This window comes from Eretmochelys imbricata, chromosome 6, assembly GCF_965152235.1.
Source record: "Eretmochelys imbricata isolate rEreImb1 chromosome 6, rEreImb1.hap1, whole genome shotgun sequence".
In the NCBI taxonomy this organism is placed as follows: Eukaryota; Metazoa; Chordata; order Testudines; family Cheloniidae; genus Eretmochelys; species Eretmochelys imbricata.
This window is the reverse complement of record NC_135577.1, coordinates 99,323,814-99,344,490: the sequence shown is the minus strand read 5'-3', so window position 1 is coordinate 99,344,490 and position 20,677 is coordinate 99,323,814. Positions and strand designations below refer to the sequence as shown.

At 50.4% G+C, this 20,677-nt stretch overlaps 1 protein-coding gene across 2 annotated transcripts; it reads right to left on the bottom strand.

Moving 5' to 3' along the window:
• Positions 1 to 1,294: 1,294 nt before the first annotated feature.
• On the bottom strand, positions 1,295 to 16,154 carry GPR65 (G protein-coupled receptor 65). 2 transcript variants are annotated; one of them, XM_077820392.1, is made up of 2 exons: positions 16,088 to 16,154; positions 1,295 to 5,123 (listed from the first exon to the last, which is right to left on the bottom strand). In XM_077820392.1, exon 2 carries the CDS (start codon positions 4,986 to 4,988, stop codon positions 3,978 to 3,980), a length of 1,011 nt encoding a protein of 336 aa, XP_077676518.1. In that variant the 5' UTR covers positions 4,989 to 5,123; positions 16,088 to 16,154; the 3' UTR covers positions 1,295 to 3,977. The 2 variants fall into 2 exon arrangements, with proteins under 2 accessions (XP_077676518.1, XP_077676516.1); XM_077820390.1 differs by having other exon boundaries at positions 15,886 to 16,146.
• Between the last annotated feature and the right edge of the window lie 4,523 nt (positions 16,155 to 20,677).

Here is a 20,677-nt window from a genome sequence, read left to right as displayed (position 1 = left end):
GAGGAATTTCCTTGCTTAGGGCAAAATTCTCCACTTGGATTTGCACTTGTTCTATGAATGCACTGTCCTCAGGAGTCCAATGCAGAATATGCAATAGCAATCTGTAATATGGATAAGTATGGTTAAGATGAATGCTTGGAGTTACAAGCATGGACCATGTTTGGACTGAATGAATTCAGGGAAGTATGAAGGTGGTAGCAATTACAGAGAGGCTGAGGGAATCCAGGCTTAGATGGTTTGGTCATGTGAAAAGAAGATCTGAAGAATATATAGGAAACAGGTTTTGAACTTAGAAATGAAGGGTAAGAGAGAGGTTGGAAAACCCAAAACTCGAATCTTGGATGGATGCCATACAACAGGATTTGATAAGCTGCAGAGTTTCTGAGGAACTGCTTTGAGACAGACTGGAAAAGGGAAGGACTTGGAGAGCGGACCCCATATGGATAGTTAGAAGAAGAAGAATCTGTGGTATGGGTAAGAAATCTGCGGGGTGTGTGTATGTCCTGGGAAAGGATTTTCTCTTAGTTGTTTCTCAGTGGTGAGCTGGAGCCAGTTCGCTAGAAGCGGTTGTTATATTTAGAAGCCCTTTTAGAACCGGTTGTCCCTCATGGGACAACCGGTTCTAAAAGGGCTTCTAAATTTAACAACTGGCCAAAAGTGGCACCTTAGGCAGAGCAGAGGTGAGCTGGGGCAGGGAGGGTGCAAGGAGGGCCACCCGCACCGCAACAGGTAACCCCGGAGGGGGGGGAAGCGTGCAGGGGAACCGCTCCCCGCCCCTGCTCACCTCCGCCTCCCTGGGCCTGAGCGTGAAGCCGCCGCCTGCGTCTCAGCCCTCCCAGGCTTCCTGTGCAAACAGCTGATTCGCGGGAAGCCGGGGGAGGGGGCGGAGAAGCAGAGTGGGGCGGCGCATTCAGGGGTGGAGGCGGAGTGGAGGTGAGCTGTGGCTGGGCGCGGGGCAGGGGAGGGGGGTGGATGGGGCAGGGGTCGGGGGGCATCAAGGAATGTGAGGGATTGGATGGGGGAGGAGTCCCTGGGAGGTGGGGGTGGGCCACAACCCCCTCATGGGGTGAGGAGGGAACTGGTTGTTAAGATTTTGGCAGCTCATCACTGTTGTTTCTATATTGCTGTCACTGCAATAACCCCATGTAAATATAAACAAAACACAGGCATTGCCCACTACCTTGCCATGTGAAAGTGCTCCAGGCAAACTTGCCACATCTGAGGTGAACAAACCTGGAGACATTCAATAAAGTAGAAAAAATGTATTTTCTCTCCCCCTACATTTTTTAGCTTTGTAATATTTATTCGACAAATACATCAATGATGTTAAGTTTAAAACGTTGCATTCCCCACACTCCCAAAGCTCCCTTGAAGCTGGAATTTAGTCTTGGGCAGAGACACTGGGACTGTCAATGAATTCAGTAGAGATGTACCTGCTTACTGTAGATCTAAATTTGGCTAAGTCTAGGCTGATTTGGTTGCATTGGTTTGATTTTTCCCACCCTCTTTTTAATATAACACAAGAATTACATTTATAGCAACAGACATGTTATAATGTACTGTCCATCTTAGCATTGCAAAGGGCTATGGAAGGGGGTGGGACAAGCACTTCCCACACTTTATAGATGAGAAAATAGACATGGAGATCTTACACTAAGATCTACAGGGGCAGGCATCTGGGCAGCACCACGCTGAAGTCAGTGGGACTCCATGTGGATGCAGAGGTCCACCTGTACAGAATCAGGACCTTAGTGACTTGCCAAGTGAGAGACTAGAAGGCCAGGAACAGAACCTAAGTCTTCTGAATCCCTCTGCAATACTCTTTCCATGCTGCAACAGAGAGGGCACTGCCTTGCCACCAAGTGAGTATTACAGCTGTGTTTTGTTTTGTTTTGTTTTTTTCTTTCCAGTATGTGCTGAAAGATGTTTACATACTAAGGTATTGTAGCAAGGCTGAGGGCAGCTCACAACGTTGGCCAGTTATCAAAGAACAGTACTTTTTAATAGTTATGCTTTCCTGTAGCTGATCTTTTCAGGCGTCAACAGGCTCTGGTATGTGTTCAAAACAATGCTCATCAATGCAAATACAGTGGAGGTGCTTCCTTTTTTCAATTCTTCCAGGGTGATGAAATTTCTCGTTCACTTATGAAATGCATCATGTTCTCAGTCCAGCATTGGAACACTTTGATGAAACAACTAGCTTGCTGTGCTGTGCTGTCCTTTCCCTGTCAACAGTAAAATTCAACCCATAACTTAAAAGGTTAAAAGAAAGTTATTGTGGAACAATCACAGTGAAACGCAAAAAGAATTTGTGGAACAGATACTGTACTCACATGAAGACCCACTCACTCCCTGATGCCGCTTTCAGGGGCCCAAGTACTTTTGATATACAAATATACAGAGCAAGACTTTTTTTTTTTAATGGAAAATTGGGATTTTGGCTAAATGAAAAATTTTGCAGCAGAATACTTTCTGTGCACATTTTCTCTCTGTTGTTGTTGTTTGTTGGAAAACCGGATAAATGAACATTTTCGGCTGAAAAGTGAAGTTTTGGGGTGAAACTTTCAATGGAACTCTTCCTGTTTTCTGAGAAGCTCTAAAAATCAGCACCTTCAAGTAGAAGTCACAGGAGACTCTCAGCACCACACAGAACCAAACCCATAGTTAGTATCTGGTCCACAGATTATTGCTAGATTCAGGTTTTTTAATAGTTTGGTTTTTTTTAACCAGATTGACAGCCCTGAAGACTGGAGTGTGGACCAATATCAATTCTCAGTGAACGGGTGTAAATCCAGTTACTCTGGCTTTAGACCATTATAACCAAGAGCAGAATCTGGCCCTGTATTACTTTTTAGCCCCAGGAGAAGAACAGCATGAGGATTAGTAGTTAAAAGTTTTCCTCCTGCTGTGCCTCTTTGTGTCCTGGAGACTCGGGACCACATTTCCACCAGTGTAAACAAGGAATAATTCCAACCGAGTAGTGTGAGGCCTTGTGTGTTTCAACAATAATTAACTTTTAACCATCTGAATCTGGATCTTCCTATTATAATGAAACTATCTCAAAAAGGGAAAGCATATCTATTAACAAAGACAAAAGCAGAGACTTTTTTGGCAAGCCTGTGTAAATGTACACAGGTTTAAAACGTTGCTGAAGATATTGGGGGCTCCTAGAAACCTGCTTGTGAAAATTGCACCACCACATTAGAAGGTAGATTAGGATGAGTGCCCCACATAGTCACTCTGTCTGGCTACTGCAGTATAATTCCAGTCACACTTGTAACAGTTATCCCTGGAATTCTTAGTCCCCTTTGCCTTTGGAATATGGTTTGTATCAAAAGACCAGGTATTTTCAAAAAAAATCCCATGACAGGATCCTTTCCCCCACAACCTTCATATGTATATTAAAATTGGAAAGCAAATAGATTCATAACCTTTCTGCCCTCTTCTTCGTGAGCGCGTGCATGCCTGGTTCAAGGTGTATAGAATAAGATAAGGGGGACAGTTTTGTGGGTGCCACTTGTTAAATTATTGGCAGCACAGCAGAAGGTGATTCCTGTTTGATTTCCAGATTTGTTTTTCACTGGTTAGAACAATGACACTGGGCCTGCCTCTCCACTCCAGTTATGTACTGGTGCAACTTCACTTGCTTCAGTGACTTGCCCTGGTCACATGATGAATCCCTATTAGATCCTCCAATAATAGAACCCATGAGTCCTGACTCACATTCACCTCCATTAGATCACTAGACCATATACTTGCCCTTGCATGGTATATGTAAAGCAAGAAAATATAATGGCTGAATTTCCCCCTCAGTTACACCCATGCCACTCCACTGATTTCACATTATTTTGAATACAATGCAGCTTCAGTGGTGTTTCTTGGGTGTAAATGAGGAAAGAATTTGGCCTGTCTCATCAATGATATAGTTCTTTGGCAGTTCACTGTATTGGGCATTTTGGACAAAAGTTCATTTTCACTTAAAGGTCTGTAGATGACTTAGGTGTCACTGCTGTAGAATTCTTTTTAATAGTACTAGTCATAGTAACATCTGTTGGCTGCTGTAACTCAGATTGCTGCACACAAAAGCAGCGCTTGAGCATGTTCAGGATATCTGTTCTCCCAGTTTCACTCACAAAGCAGTACAGAATTGGGTCAGCAATACAGTTGAAACTTGTTAAGGCCTGTGTAATTCTATAAGGCTTAAACATATGGACAAAGTTGACATTGTTCGGCTCATTGATGCTGCGAATCAGCAACACAGCATGGTAGGGAGTGAAGCAAAAGAAGAAAGTAATGGTGATGCTCAATAGCAGCTTCTTGATTTTCTTTTTTTCTCTGTCTTCTGTGGCTTGATTATGCCTCACAGCCTGGTAGATTTTTTGGTAGCAAAACAGCATGATTGCCAAAGGGATCATGTATCCTGAGCATATCCGGAAGATGTTTAGTATGCCTTGCCATTTTTCCAAAGGATATTTATCATAACATAAGACATGGCTAGTGGAATTGCAAACTTGAGTGAATGTTTCATCCTTCACCAGAATCATACAGTTCAGGCTGGTTTCCAAAACCCAAATAAAGATGCTAACAAGCAAGGCAAATCTACTTGTGCGCAGGTGTTGGAACCTGAGAGGGTGAACTAATGCCAGGTATCTATCAACGGAGATGCAGGTGAGGAAGGCAGCACTGGTGTAAAAATTCATGTACATAAGGAAGGCAGAAATCTGGCAAAGCAAAGCAGAGAATCGCCAGCTATCTTGATGCCAAGTGTAATCAATCCACAGAGGCAAGGTCAGAGTGTATAGGAGATCAGCTAGGGATAAACTGAAGAGGTATATTGCTAACTCATTTTTTTTCCTCACTTGTATACAAGATACACAGAGGAATGTGCCATTGACAGGAATACTGACCACAATCACAATGATGTAAACAAATGGAAACAAGTTCTTATCCAGATTGTAATCTTCAATGCACTCAAGAGTGCTATTCATTGTCCCCTCCTTAGAACAATCATTGAGTTAATTCCAGCTTGGATACAGAAGAGCAAGCTCTGTAGTCTTACTTTCTTCTGCTAATTTCCCAGGGCACAACGACAAGGATCCCATCCACTGCACTGAAATTTCTTTCTGTTGCAAGAAAAAAAAATCATTTGGTTGATCATTCAGTTAACCTGGTGCACAAAAATGCAGTGGTCCTTTGAAAGCTCTAAGCCAATGCAGGAGTAAAGGAACTAGACTCACAGGATTTGATTCTTATAGGGGCCAGTTGCTGCTCCCTGATTCAAAGCTGTCTAGCTTTGGCACAAATAGGGTTGTACGGGGTCTGCCCCCAAATTATGCCAGTGGAGGAACAGGCATAGTGGAGTGGTTCTGTGCTGTGCCCCACCCTTCTAATGTCCCTGACACATCTCTTCCTTCCCCTTACACAGAGGATCAAGAAGGTGGCTGACACAGATAGCAGCAGAGTCTCCTGCACTAGCTTCAAACCAGTGGAGAGTTCTTGTGTGCAGGTGACATTCTTCACTGGCCTTTTCTGGATACTTTAAAGCCACTCTGCGCTGTCTACACAACGACATTAAGAAATAACTAACAGACTTGCCATCAGGTCAGTTTCATGACTCGGTATAATACCTGTAGCTTCAAATAATTAATTCCAAGATCAGAATCTATGCTGTCCTAATGCACGGGACAATCTCCCAGTTCCTATTCATGAAGTCAGCACCTTCTGCTCTTTCAGATCCCTTCGAAGACCTCCCTTCTGTCATGTTGCCTAAATGAAGTAAGTTTATTTTCTTGTTTAAAAAAGAAACGATTCCCATTTACTTCAATGGGCTTTGGATCAGGCCCATAGCGAATATAACATCAAATCAACATCAAATCAAGCTTGAATAAGTGACATAATTTCAAAGACACATGAGGGGCAGGGGCAGGGCCACATGGAAGGGGTGGAGTTGGGGCGGGTCTGGGGGTCGAGCACTCAGGGGAAAGTGGGGAAGTCGGTGCCTTTGGTGGACACTACCTTTGTCGACCTTAATTGTCCTCCTGCAGTTATCCCACAATGCCTGACACTGATTGCTGTGGACATGCCACTGCCTGGGGTCACAGAGACCATAAGCCCCCCACATTTAAAATCTCTGAGAATTTTTGAAATGCCTTTTCCTGGTTGTCCATCTTGGTGAGCACACCTCTGTCTGCTCTCCAATGTTATGTGCAACTGACCAGCTGACTAAGCTGGCTACATGCTACTACATGCTGAAGTAGAGAGGAGATACTGGATCTCTTGGACTGGTGAGGAGGGATAGCTCAGTGGTTTGAGCATTGGCCTGCTAAACTCAGGGTTGTGAGTTCAATCCTTGAGGAGGCCATTTGGGATCTGGGCCAAAAATTGGGGATTGGTCCTGCTTTGAGCAGGGGGTTGGACTAGATGACCTCCTGAGGTCCCTTCCAACCCTGATATTCTATTATTCTAACAGGCTGTGCAGAGACAGCTCTGAACCAGGTGTAGCAATGTCAGTATCTACAGCAGATTGCTTGGAGGATGCAGGAGAAGGGGTACAACTGGGACCAGCAGCAGAGCCACGGGAAAGCCAAGGAGTTGTGGCAGGCATACTAGAAGGCCAGGGAGGCCAACACTGAGCCACAGAGCTGCTGATCTTACAAAGAGCTGTATGCCATACTTGATGGCTACCCCACACACCACGGTAACTACCTCCAAGGAGCTTGAATCACAGGCCTCTGCCATGAACAACAAGGAGAAGGAGGTGGACAAGGAAGAGGTGTATGGGGGACTGACGAGTGGGGGTCTAGCTGTGCTGAAACCAGGCACTGTTCTTGACTCCACTGCAGTCCAGCCAGTCTCTGCAGTCGAACCTTGGGTAAATAAATTTCCCATTACAGTTATGGCTCCCACAACTTAGCAGGACCCAGTGATTGACTTTTCATTAATTTACTTGCACTAGAAGAGGTGGCAGTACAAAACAGAGAGGTAGAGTTGCTGTCTGCTTTTCATTCCCTTCTAGAGTTGGGCTGGGGGCGGGGGGTGGACCGTGCAAAGTACCATATATACTCGTTCATAAGCCGAATTTTTTTAGTAAAAAAGGGAAGCATCAGAGAAGGGGGTCGGCCTATGAATGGGTAGAGAGAGGAAGAGGTGGGACACAGCCCCTCCCTCCCCAACAGAGGGGGCAAGGAAAGCAGCACAGCCAGCAGAGCTAGAAGGGAAGAGGCGGGGCCAGAGTCTCTCCCCTTCTGGCCATGCTGCTCTCCCCGCAGCCTCCGAAGCAGCTGCAGCCGTGCCACTTGGCCCCGGCCACCAGAACAGGCTGTGGCCACAGCCCCCGGCCCAGCCCGCTGGAGCATGCTGCAGCCACGCCGCCCGGTCTGGCCCGCCGGAGCACGCTGCGGCTGCGCTGCCCAGCCTGCCAGAGCAGCTCCAGCCAGGCCAGAGACATCCTCCCTGCCCGTCCCAGCTAAGATGGGAAGGGATGGGATGGGGAGAGTGTGGGGGGGTCCCAGGCTACAGGTGGGGTCAGATGGGAGGTGGTCACAGGGGTTACTCCCCTAACCCCCAGCTTCTCCCACCCCCCCAAAATTTCCCAACCAGTTGCTGTCCCGGCCCATGAGGGTAAGCAGCTGGCAGGCCGGGACACTTTGTTTACTTAGGTTTACCTCTGTGCCTGCGGATGCTTGAGGTAAACAAACCATCTTGGCCCGCCAGTGGCTTATCCTGATGGCCCGGGAGCCAAAGTTTGCTGACCCCTGAATTATAGTGTCGGCTTATGAATGGATCATAAAAATTTTCCATTTTTACTTATCCATCTTGAGGGGCTCGGCTTATAAATGAACCGGGTTATGATTGAGTATATACGGTAGTTTGTTTATGTACACAAGGATGTCCCTTTAATCCTCCTGACAGATCTCAATGAAACTTCCATGGAGGTACACTGCAATCCTCTCCCAGAGGTTTCTAGGGATGGTGGCTTTATTTTTGCCTTTGAGGTAGAATACATTCCCATTCCAGTCAGCAATAACTTTGGCAGGCCCTATTGCCTTAAAGAGGCAGCATACGGACTCAGGCAACTTCGGGTACCAGAAGTAGCTGTGCTCTTTTTGCCTTTGTTACTCTCAGGAGTGAGAGATCAGCTAAAATCAACACTACCTGTGGAAAACGGTGCCCGTATTCAGTGTGATTGCCCTATACTCATAGTTTCATGCCACTGAGCAATTCCCTACTTGGTTCTCTCACCCCTGGCGGGTCATACTCCCCATTGCTTGAACTGAGAGTGGCACTGGGCACGAGCACTCCAAAGTAGAAGTGTCAATAAGCATGTCTTGTTTAACACTTTAGGGGAGCAAGGGAAGGAGGGAGTTCTGAATCTTGAGTTTTGCTTTCCATTCCTACTATACTGACAATGGTACCACTGTGTTTTACCAGTAGTTGCAGCTGCTGTGGCTTTGAGAGGGACCCTCCACACCAGTGGAAGGACTGACTCAGATAAAGAAGAGAAAAGAGTACACAGGAGGACATTTTCTGTGACATCCTGCAACCAAATGCTGCATCAGACCATGAGCTGAAGGTCTGGAGGGTCAATATTGCTGACTGTGTGGAGAAGAAAAAAGTGGACAGCTGAAAGGCCCAGGAGTCCCAGCAGGAAAAGGAGAGGGAGATGCAGCAGGACATAATGAAGCTTCTCTGGCAGCAAACACAGATGCTGCAGACTCCCATTGTAACAATCCTGGGCTCGACTTCCAATGCAGTTTGTGGAGAATTGCAGCATAGCGCTTTCCTACACCCCCGTCAGCATTCCACATGGCCTCAGGACCCACACGCCTACCCCTACCACTCCACCCCAGGGGAAAGCATGGACAGCCACAGCTGCATGTATACATCAACTGTGGCTCTCACAGGTCAGTGTATGTTGCTACAATGGACATCAGTGTTCCTTCCTCTTGTTTGTTTATTAAGGTTCCTCAATTTGTTTAAGTTAAAATGGATTTACTTGTAAATTCTTCAGATTTTTTTTTTTGGAGCTGTCTTTGTAAGTAAATAAAAATCCTTTGTTTTGAAAGCAATTAATCTTTAATAGTTTACAGCACCTGATGTGTAAAGCCTGCCGCCAGTGAAAGTAGTGGTCTTGTATTCTCGCAGCCCATAGGATCAGTGCCAAACAGGGTAGTCATCATAAATGTGCACCAAGTACTCCATCATTAATAGGTGAACTGTCGGTGATACAGGTGTGCAGAAAGCACCACACAATTCCTGCAGCCCCAGGTTGAGCACAGTACACCACAGAATGTTACTGTGGCTCACTGTGCTCTTTCAAAGCTTCCCTAAGCCATGAACTCATTTGATAGCCCTTGTGTCCAGCAGTTCGAACTCAGCAGAAAAGCTGCTCCATGCCAGGGAACAAGTTTTCCCCTTTTGCTTCACAAAATTATGCAGGACCCAATAAGCAGCTATTGCCATTGGGGTATTTTTGAACTGAGAATGACAGTTGAATGTGCTTTTGGTAGATTGAAAGAGCAACTGTCATTCAACTGGTTTCAGAGTAACAGCCGTGTTAGTCTGTAGTCGCAAAAAGAAAAAGAGTACTTCTGGCACCTTAGAGACTAACCAATTTATTTGAGCAGAAGCTTTTGTGAGCTACAGCTCACTTCTTAGCTCATGAAAGCTTATGCTCAAATAAATTGGTTAGTCATTCAACTGTCATTCTGTACCTGCTGAATCTTTCCTTGGTGCTGAAGAGATAGGTAGAGTTGTGAAGGGAGATGAACAGAGGACATTTTCTATGGCTGAACTTTAGAAAATGAAGCACTGCACAGTGATTTTTCTCCTCCCCCCCAGCCAACATCTGAGGCTCCCACCTGTGGCACGAAAAGCTCTGGGAGAGTTTTGTTCTAATGTGAAACTTTCCAAAGTTATGACAGGTTTCAGAGTAGCAGCCGTGTTAGACTGTATTCGCAAAAAGAAAAGGAGTACTTGGTTAGTCTCTAAGGTGCCACAAGTACTCCTTTTCTTTTTCCAAAGTTATATGCTTCTGCCTGGATCATAGAAATCAACAATGGGAAAGACCCGTTAGATCATATTGGCTCATTCCCAACAAATATGTGAAGGGAAGGTTTTGTGGCTAAATCCCAGAACTAGCTGGTAAAACACTGAGGCTGTATTTTCCCTTCTCAGTTGCAGATTTTCTATGTGACTTTGGGCAGACAAGAATCATAAGACTGGAAGGGACCTTGAGAAGTCATCTCATCTAGTTCCCTGCACTCATAGCAGAACTAAGTATTATCTAGACCACTCCTGACGGGTGTTTGTCTAACCTGCTCTTAAAAATCTCCAATGACGGAGATTCCACAACCTCCCTAGGCAATTTATTCCAGTGCTTAATCACCCTGATGGTTAGGAAGTTTTTTCTAATGTCCAGCCTAAACCTCCCTTGCTGCAATTTAAGCCCATTGCGTCTTGTCCTATCCACAGACGTTAAGAAGAACAAATTTCCTCCCTCCTCCTTGTAACAACCTTTTATGTACTTGAAAACTGTTATGTCCCCTCTGACGTCTCTTTTCCAGACTAAACAAACCCAATTGTTTCAGTCTTCCTGCATAGGTCATGTTTTCTAGATCTTTAATAATTTTTGTTGCTCTTTTCTGGACTTTCTCCAATTTGTCCACATCTTTCCTGAAATGTGGCACCCAGAACTGGACACAATACTCCAGTTGCGGCCTAATCAGCGTGGAGTAGAGCAGAAGAATTACTACTTGTCTTACTTACAACGCTCTGGCTAATACATCCCAGAATGATGTTTGCTTTTCTTTTTTTGGAACAGTTACACTGTTGACTCATATTTAGCTTATGGTCCACTCTGACCCCCAGATCTCTTTCCGCAGTACTCCTTCGTAGGCAGTCATTTCCCATTTTGTAAATGTGCAATTTATTGTTCCTTCCTAAATGGCGTACTTTGCATTTGTTCTTATTGAATTTCATCCTATTTACTTCAGACCATTTCTCCAGTTTGTCCAGATCATTTTGAATTTTAATCCTATCCTCCAAAGCACTTGCAGCCTCTCCCAGCTTGGTATCATCTGCAAACTTTATAAGAGTACTCTCTATACTATTATCTAAATCACTGATGAAGTTATTGAACAGAACCGGACCAAGAACTGATCCCTGCAAGATGCCACTCGAGGCGGGGGCTGGTCGCGGGCGAGGGGGGGCGGGGCGGGCCGGAGGCGGGGGCTGGTCGCGGGCGAGGGGGGGCGGGGCGGGCCGGAGGCGGGGGCTGGTCGCGGGCGAGGGGGGCGGGGCGGGCCGGAGGCGGGGGCTGGCCGCGGGCGAGGGGGGGGCGGGGCGGGGCGGGCCGGAGGCGGGGGCTGGCCGCGGGCGAGGGGGGGCGGGGCGGGGCGGGCCGGAGGCGGGGGCTGGCCGCGGGCGAGGGGGGGCGGGCCGGAGGCGGGGGCTGGCCGCGGGCGAGGGGGGGCGGGCCGGAGGCGGGGGCTGGCTGCGGGCGAGGGGGGGCGGGGCGGGCCGGAGGCGGGGGCTGGCCGCGGGCGAGGGGGGGCGGGGCGGGCCGGAGGCGGGGGCTGGCCGCGGGCGAGGGGGGGCGGGGTGGGCCGGGGGCGGGCGAGGGGGGGCGGGGTGGGGCGGGCCGCGGGCGGGGGAGGGCCGCGGGCGAGGGCGGGCCGGGCGGGGCGGGGCGGGGCTGGCCGCGGGCGAGGGGGGGCGGGGCGGGCCGCGGGCGAGGGGGGGCGGGGCGGGGCGAGCTGCGGGCGGGGCGGGCCGCGGGCGAGGGGGGGGCGGGGCGGGGCGGGGCGGGCCGCGGCCGGGGGCTGGCCGCGGGCGAGGGGGGGCGGGGCGGGGCGGGGCGGGCCGCGGCCGGGGGCTGGCCGCGGGCGAGGGGGGGCGGGGCGGGGCGGGCTGGAGGCGGGGGCTGGCCGCGGGCGAGGGGGGGCGGAGGCGGGGGCTGGCCGCGGGCGAGGGGGGCGGGGCGGGGCGGGCCGCAGGCCGCGGGCGAGGGGGGCGGGGCGGGCCGCAGGCCGCGGGCTGGCCGCGGGCAGGGGGGGCGGGCCGGAGGCGGGAGCTGGCCGCGGGCTGGGGGGGCGGGCCGGAGGCGGGAGCTGGCCGCGGGCAGGGGGGGCGGGCCGGAGGCGGGAGCTGGCCGCGGGCAAGGGGGGCGGGGCGGGGCGGGCCGGAGGCGGGGGCTGGCCGCGGGCAAGGGGGGCGGGGCGGGCCGCGCCGCAGGCGGGGGCTGGCCGCGGGCAAGGGGGGCGGGGCGGGGCGGGCCGCGCCGCAGGCGGGGGCTGGCCGCGGGCAAGGGGGGCGGGGCGGGGCGGGCCGGGCCGCAGGCCGCGGGCAAGGGGGGCGGGGCGGGCCGCAGGCCGCAGGTGGGGGCTGGCTGCGGGCAAGGGGGGCGGGGCGGGGCAGGCCGCAGGTGGGGGCTGGCCGCGGGCAAGGGGGGCGGGGCGGGGCGGGGCAGGCCGCAGGTGGGGGCTGGCCGCGGGCAAGGGGGGCAGGGCGGGGCGGGGCAGGCCGCAGGTGGGGGGTGGCCGTTGGGAAGGGGGGCGGGGCGGGGCGGGGCAGGCCGCAGGTGGGGGCTGGCCGCGGGCAAGGGGGCCGGGGCGGGGCAGGCCGCAGGTGGGGGCTGGCCGCGGGCAAGGGGGGCGGGGCGGGGCAGGCCGCAGGTGGGGGCTGGCCGCGGGCAAGGGGGGCGGGGCGGGGCAGGCCGCAGGTGGGGGCTGGCCGCGGGCAAGGGGGGCGGGGCGGGGCGGGGCGGGGCAGGCCGCAGGTGGGGGCTGGCCGCGGGCAAGGGGGGCGGGGCGGGGCGGGGCAGGCCGCAGGTGGGGGCTGGCCGCGGGCAAGGGGGGCGGGGCGGGGCAGGCCGCAGGTGGGGGCTGGCCGCGGGCAAGGGGGGCGGGGCGGGGCGGGGCAGGCCGCAGGTGGGGGCTGGCCGCGGGCAAGGGGGGCGGGGCGGGGCGGGTCAGGCCGCAGGTGGGGGCTGGCCGCGGGCAAGGGGGGCGGGGCGGGGCAGGGCGGGGCAGGCCGCAGGTGGGGGCTGGCCGTGGGCAAGGGGGGCGGGGCGGGGCGGGACAGGCCGCAGGTGGGGGCTGGCCGTGGGCAAGGGGGGCGGGGCGGGCCGGAGGCGGGGGCTGGCTGCGGGCGGGGCGGGCTGGGTGTGCGAGGTTGGCTGAGGGCAGGCGTGCAGGGCTGGCTGGAGACAGGGGCTGGCTGCGGGCAGGAGGTACAGGGCTGGCTGGAGGCGGGGGCTGGCTGCGGGTAGGGGGTGTGGCTGGAGGCAGGGGGTCCGGTGCTGGCAGGGGGTGTGGCTGGAGGCGGGGGTTGGCCACGGGCGGAGGGTGCGGGGCTAGCTGGAGGCGGGGGGTGCGGGGCTGGCTGCGGGGGTCGCAGGGAGTCCGTGCAGGGGGACGGCTGCGGGGGTGGCAGGGGGTGCGGGGCTGGCTGGAGGCAGGGGGCTGGCTGCAGGGGTGGCACGGGGTGCGGGGCTGCCTGTAGGCGGGTGCTGGCTGCGGGGGTGGCAGGGGGTGCGTGCAGGGGGACGGCTGCGGGGGCGGCAGGGGGTGCGGGGCTGGCTGGAGGCGGGGGCTGGCAGGGGGTGCGGGGCTGGCAGGGGGTGCGGGGCTGGCTGAAGGCGGGGGCGGCAGGGGGTGCGGGGCTGGCAGGGGGTGCAGGGCTGGCTGGAGGCGGGGGTGGGAGGAGGTGCGGGGGCTGGCTGGAGGCGGGGGCTGGCAGGGGGTGCGGGGCTGGCTGGAGGCGGGGGTGGCAGGGGGTGTGGGGCTGGCTGGAGGCGGGGGTGGCAGGGGGCGCGTGCAGGGGGACGGCTGCGGGGCTGGCTGGAGGCGGGGGTTGGCCGCGGGGGTGGCAGGGGGTGCGGGGCTGGCTGGAGGCGGGGGCTGGCCGCTGGGGTGGCAGGGGGTGCGGGGCTGGCTGGAGGCGGGGGCTGGCTGCGGGGGTGGCAGGGGGTGCGGGGCTGGCTGCGGGCAGGGGGTGCTGGAGGTAGGCCAGGGCAGGGGGTGCAGCAGGGGCTGGCTGCAGGCAGGAGGTCCGGGGGCGGCTGGAGAGAGGGGCTGGCTGCGGGCAGGGTGGTGGGTGCTCACGGGGAGAGCGACTTGGAGCAGCCCGAGCATCAGGATGCAGCCCAGGCCCAGCAGAGCAGCCGGGGACCCTCCAGGCAGCAGCGGGAGCCCCAGGGCCAGGGGAGCAGCAGCAGCAACAGGGCTCGTGCCCAGGGCCAGGAGACAGCCCACATGGCTCCCGCAGCGCCCCCGGCAGCCAGAGGAGGAATTACATCGCTTCCCGGCCAGAGCCCATCAAAGCCTCCTGCAGGGAAGCGGGTTAACAACCGGTTCTAAAACTGCTTCCAAATTTAAGAATGCGAACCGGTGCAAACTGGCTCCAGCTCACCACTGGCTCTGCGGGTAAAATAAGCAATTAGAGGACTGTGTTGCAAAAGCTGCAAGATCTATAAGGCTGTTGCTACATTGGTTCTTTGCAAAATAGTAGTAAAGCAGCCAGAAGTTGTAGGTGCTGCTAGTTGACCTGAAATGCCTGTTTCCTATCAGACCCATGTTGAAAATTATATTGTTTCAGGTGTTTAAAATGAGAGAGAGATTCAAATTGAAACCCTCTCACAATAATACCTCCCAAATCTAGATTTCGATCTGAATTTTGCAAATGGTCCCTATCTTTAGAATGAGCAGATTCAAAAACTCAAGTCTGAACCTTGACAAAATTTTGGATGTTTGAAAACTGGATTTTTATGGGACTTTTTATGCTTGAGCCCATATTTACTGTTTACTTAAAATGCATCCTATACTAGTATGGTACCTCTCGTGCCCCATGCTTAAAAAAGCACCTTCTTTCATGAATTGTTAAATTATACTCACAACTGTTACAAATGTAGTCTATCTTTATTAGGGAGCCAGGGACATCTCCAAAGAATTAACTTCCATTAACTCTGAGATATGCTTACAAGACTATTTCATAAAGCAATAAAAAAGATCCCAAATATTATTGTTAAAATAAACTGGCTAATGCATAAGTAACACAGAGGTCATTGGTTTGGTAGGCTGTAGTTCACACATTTGTCTATTACTATGATTTCGCTATACCTTATATGAAGCAATTTTTTGATATTGCACATTTAGAGAGAGAAACTATGTGAAATACAATATATATGGTACTAGAAACATTAATAAACCACTTTCCAGAGCACCTTGTCTTCAGTCTCTCTTGCTTAGTTTGTAAACTCTTTGGGGCAGAGACTGTTTGAATTTTTTGTATGGTAAACGGCTGTGAATATTGTTGGTGCTAAACAAATAATAAAGAATAATAACCAGATGAGCTGCTTTAACTCCTTAGCCATGATGATGCTGGGGAAACATAGTGATGGAAACTCTATACAGTAGAACCTCAGAGTTATGAACTGACCATACATCTCATTTGGAACTGGAAGTACACAATCAGGCAGCAGCAGAGAGACAAACACATGAAAAAAAGGAAATACAGCACAGTACTGTGTTAAACGTACACTATTAAAAAAGGGAAAGCAGCATTTTTCTTCTCCATAGTAAAGTTTCCAAGCTGTATTAAGTCAATGTTCAGCTGTAAACTTTTGAAAGAACAACCAAACATTTTGTTCAGAGTCATGAACATTTCATAGCTGCGAACAACTGCATTCCTGAGGTGTTCGTAACTCTGAGGTTTTACTGTAGTTTGTAATCTAAAAACCCATCTGAAAATATTTTCATTATTTCCCCTGCTCCTCTACAAACAATAGAGGCTTTTAACTCTGCCAGTTCTTTAAGAGCAATAAACCATATCCACTAGGTTGGAGTAGTGTCTTAAATCACCCTGTCTTTGGAAAGATCCACTCACCTTTCTGCCTTGTGCCTCATGCACGTTGGTACTATAGCATCAGACAATCTCTCTCCACGCCCTTGTATATCTCAGTGTTCAGCAGTTCTGTCTGATGTTGTCAGCATCACATTCAAGGAGAACCAGCTGGAGAACTCTACTAGAGGATAATGTTGCTGATAAAAGTTATGCCCTGCTGGTTTCTGAGACGTTCTGGACTTACCTGGCAAGCCATGTATTCCGGTGTTGCAGTTTTTACTGTGATGCCATAACTACTGTGAACAGGAGCTGGTTTTGAAAGAGGAAACTACAGCAAAGCGTGCCCCTAAAGAAACAGGAAACGGCTATGCACATCTTTAATAGAGAATACACCAATGAGAAAGCAGCTCAATAGATAGGATGAATGTATTCAGATTTGAAAAAAAAATTTGCCTTACTTTTCAGGCACAAATTTTTGCCTTCCACTTTGTCCTATTAATCTTGGTTTGGCAGCAAGAACTTGGGCAAAATGACTGAATAAGCCAGGGTGTCCAAACTTTGCCCATCTGAGGTTGCCTTGGCAACTTTACAGGAGCCCAAGGTCAGCACCTGATTTCATAAAGTGGAGTATATTGTGGCCACCCTTATCTATGCTACTGATGTGGAGTCTGCAGAGATGACAGCTCCACAGATACAGTGCTCCATCTTTTTAATTTTAATATGCCAAAAATCAGAGGTTCTTACTTCAACAAGCAGGATTATGTCCTCAGTATCAGACATGCATTTTTTATTCCAGCCTTTCTGTGGCAACTTCCCATTGAATCAGAGCAAAGCCTGAGTATAAACTGGAAAGGATCTAAGGGTTCGGCCCAACAAGAATCAACTCATTTCAAAAGCTGTAAATACGGATTTAAAAATTGTATTTATATTCACCCAGTTACAGGGTCAAGTCATTCAATGGGAGTTTTGCTTCAGTAAGGACTACAAGATTTGACCCACAGCATGAAAGTATAATATATGTAATATACACGAAGTGTAAATTTATATAGAATTATCATTTCCTATCAATTTAAACTAGGACCTGCTCCCACTGAAGTTAAAAGGAGGAAGTTCAGGCCCTTTGAATCTTTTAACAAATAATCCTGGCTTAATGTGACTATTGCACAGTTGGCTAACTTGTACAGATCCTCTTTTTTTCCCTCTGTGGGTAAGACAATTTGGTTTTGTATACATTAATTCTCATAACATCTGAGTCTGGGTGGGAGTGATTTACTTCTGCATTTGGGAAACTGGTACAACTTCAGACCAGATTTCTACACACTGGGTAACACAAACAGATGGCCTGTTTGCTGAGTCAGATGAAATGTTAGGAGAAATGAAATACAGGTCTTGGTGGCATATTTTAAAACCCTGAACTAGGATAAACAGCAAGTAGAGGCTCTGTTGAATCAGAAGACAATGCCAGAGAGCTCTTTTCTGTTTGCTTCAAAGATTTGGATCCTATTTTCCAGCCAGAACGAGACACAACATTTCATAAAAACAACAAGGAGTCCGGTGGCACCTTAAAGATTAACAGATTTATTTGGGCATAAGGTTTTGTGGGTAAAAAACCACTTCTTCAGATGCATGGAGTGAAAATTACAGATGCAGGCATTATGTAATGACACATGAAGAAAAGGGAGTTGCCTCACAAGTGGAGAACCAGTGTTGACAGGGCCAATTCGATCAGGATGGATGTAGTCCTCTCCCAATAATAGATGGGAGGTGTCAATTCCAGGAGAGGCAAAGCTGCTTTTGTAATGAGCCAGCCACTCCCAGTCCGTATTCAAGCCCAAATTAATGGTGTTAAATTTGTAAATGAATTTTAGTTCTGCTGTTTCTCTTTGAGGTCTGTTTCTGAAGTTTTTTTGTTCAAGTATAGCTACTTTTAAATCTGTTATAGAATGTCCAGGAAGATTGAAGTGTTCTCCTACTGGCTTTTGTATGTTACCATTCCTAATGTCTGATTTGTGTCTATTTATTCTTTTACATAGGGACTGTCTGGTTTGGCCAATCTACATGGCAGAGGGGCATTGCTGGCACATGATGGCATATATAACATTAGTAGACGTGCAGGTGAACGAGCCTTTGATGGTGTGGCTGATGTGGTTGGGTCATCTGATGGTGTCGCTAGAGTAGATATGCGGACAGAGTAGACAATGAGGTTTGCTCCAGGAACTGGTTCCTGGGTTAGTGTTTCTGTGGTGTGGTGTGTAGTTGCTTGTGAGTATTTGCTTCAGGTTGGGGGGCTGTCTGTAAGCGAGGACTAGCCTGCCTCCCAAGGTCTGTGAGAGTGAGGGATCATTTTCCAGGATAGGTTGTAGATCGTTGATGAAGTGCTGGAGAGGTTTTAGCTGGGGGCTGTATGTGATGGCCAGTGGTGTTCTGTTATTTTCCTTGTTGGGCCTGTCCTGTAGTAGGGGATTTTTGGGTACCCATCTTGCTCTGTCAATCTGTTTCCTCACTTCTCCAGGTGGGTATTGTAGTTTTAAGAATGCTTGATAAAGATCTTGTAGGTGTTTGTCTCTGTCTGAAGGATTGGAGCAAATTCAGTTGTATTTTAGGACTTGGTTGTAGACAGTGGATCATGTGATGTGTCCTGGATGGAAGCTGGAGGCATGTAAGTAAGTATAGCAGTCAGTAGGTTTCCAGTATAGGGAAACATATATATGGTATAACATTTCCATACATGGTGTTTGCAGTGATGGGTTGGATATATTAAACATAAAATCACTGATCAGTTTCAGACTGAAGGATGCCAACAAAATGGGGTACAGACACTGGCCCCCCAATATGGCAATTGGGTGGTTTTCTGCAAGCTGGGATGGTGGGCAGATCAGGACATTATTCTGAAGGAAATCTTAGTCAATCTTGCATTCTGCTCACTGACAGAAACATTCTCTAGCTTCAAGAGATTCTGACTCACCTTTCACCTGCCCATTGTGGACTCAGGATGAAATTGGGGGTAGCTCAGTTTTTCTGTTAAAGGTTCTTATTGTGCAGTGAGAGAGAAGCAATTTGTTTTTATCATTGTAAAATGTTCAGATTGCTGTCTGTTTTTTTTTTCTTGTATGGTGTTGTATACTAGCTACTATTATCAGAAAAGGAAGCCGAAAAGGAGATGATGCATCATACGCTGTAAAAGAACACACACTTCTCATTAGTGCCTGCTTGTATCAGGACTGAATTTGTCCAGTGTCTGTGTCCCAAATTACCAACTACCATTCAAAGAGATGCTGTCACTGTTGGATTGGGCATTTATCATTGAAAAAGAGAAACGGAAAAGAAAAAAACCCTGATTTACTGTCTGTAAAATCCTTTACAAAGGAAATAAATGGCAAGTGTTTTGTTTAAAGTGTAAGCAGAGTCAGGATGAGCTCCACCCTGACATCTGGTGGTGAGGTGTGGCAAGTTGTGGAAAAGAACTTCAGGGGCCGATCTCATTTGTATAGGCACACCCACGCCGTCTAGAATGAGGCCATAGCTGCCCAAATGGTCACTTTGGCTGCTGTGGGATCCCCAGTGTCTCTGTTATAGGGGCAGGAAGAATAAATTGTTATTACCCTGATTATGGGAATCAAGGACAGTGGAACTGCACTTGGCCTTTTGTTATGATGGAGGGACTCGCCGTCAACTAAGTAGCACTCGCTAGGCAGGGGACATGGGTTCCAAAACTCTGTGAATAGTGAGAGGCTGGGGATAGGTATTAATGCTTGGTGGTATGGGCCCCCTGGTGAGGGCCTTACATGCTAATTGCACTTCCTCCTCTCTTCACTGTGGAATATCAGAGCTAATTTTGATTTCATTAGGAGTCTAGTTACAGGCTGCTGAGCTGAATTCACTTTGGGCTAATGGTGCACCAGTACTGAGGCTCCCCTACTACAAGCTGAAATCACAAAAGAGCTAAACTTACTAAGAGCTGAAATCACTGAGTGTTGTGTTAAGTAGTGGGGGAGCCTGAAGATATATGCTGGAGCAGTTGGTGGGATGGCGAGCAGAGCGGCTTGTGGAGCAGAGCAGTTGGCGGGACGGCGAGCAGAGCAAAGCGGTTTGTCGGATGCCTAGAGCAGCTCATGGGACAGCCGGCAGAGCGGAGCCCCGTGGAGAGGTGGGGCCATCAGCTTTGGACCACGTAAGGTGCCCCTTAACCCCCCCAATCTCCACCCAGGTTGGGAGGTAAAACTCTGCAGATAAACTTTCGAACTCTGGGGCTGCCCCTGACCAGGGACAGAGACTTTTGGGTCATTGGACTTCTAGGACTTTGGGTGATTTTGGGTTGCTGGACTCAAGAACCAAAGGGAAAGGACACGCCCCAGTGTGCTTGGGGTGGGTTTTTTTGCTCATGGGTTGTGTTAGGAATCCTGTTGGTGGTGTTTCCCCAACATAGTGTCACATTGTTTCTCTCTGTTATTAAAAGGCTTTTTGCTACACTCAGACTATGTGCTTGCGAGAGGGGAAGTATTGCCTCTTGGAGGCGCCCAGCAGGGGTGGTATACATTTGTCCCAGGTCACTGAGTGGGGGCTCGAGCCGGTTTTGCATTGTGTTATTGGAATGGAACCCTGAGATACTGAACCCAGCCCTTGTTGCTGCCAACTCTGACAGGCAGAAGGGTTACAAAAGCCTTAATATTTTTATTTAGTTTTGGATTAATAAGTGCCTCCCTCATACATCCCTGGAGTGCATGTACAAAAGCTAAAAGCAACAAATGTAATTTATTGGCAGCACAGGCGCTGACTTCTGTTTTTCCTGGTGGGTGCTCCACCCCCACTTGGTGGCTCCACTCCCGATCGGTCT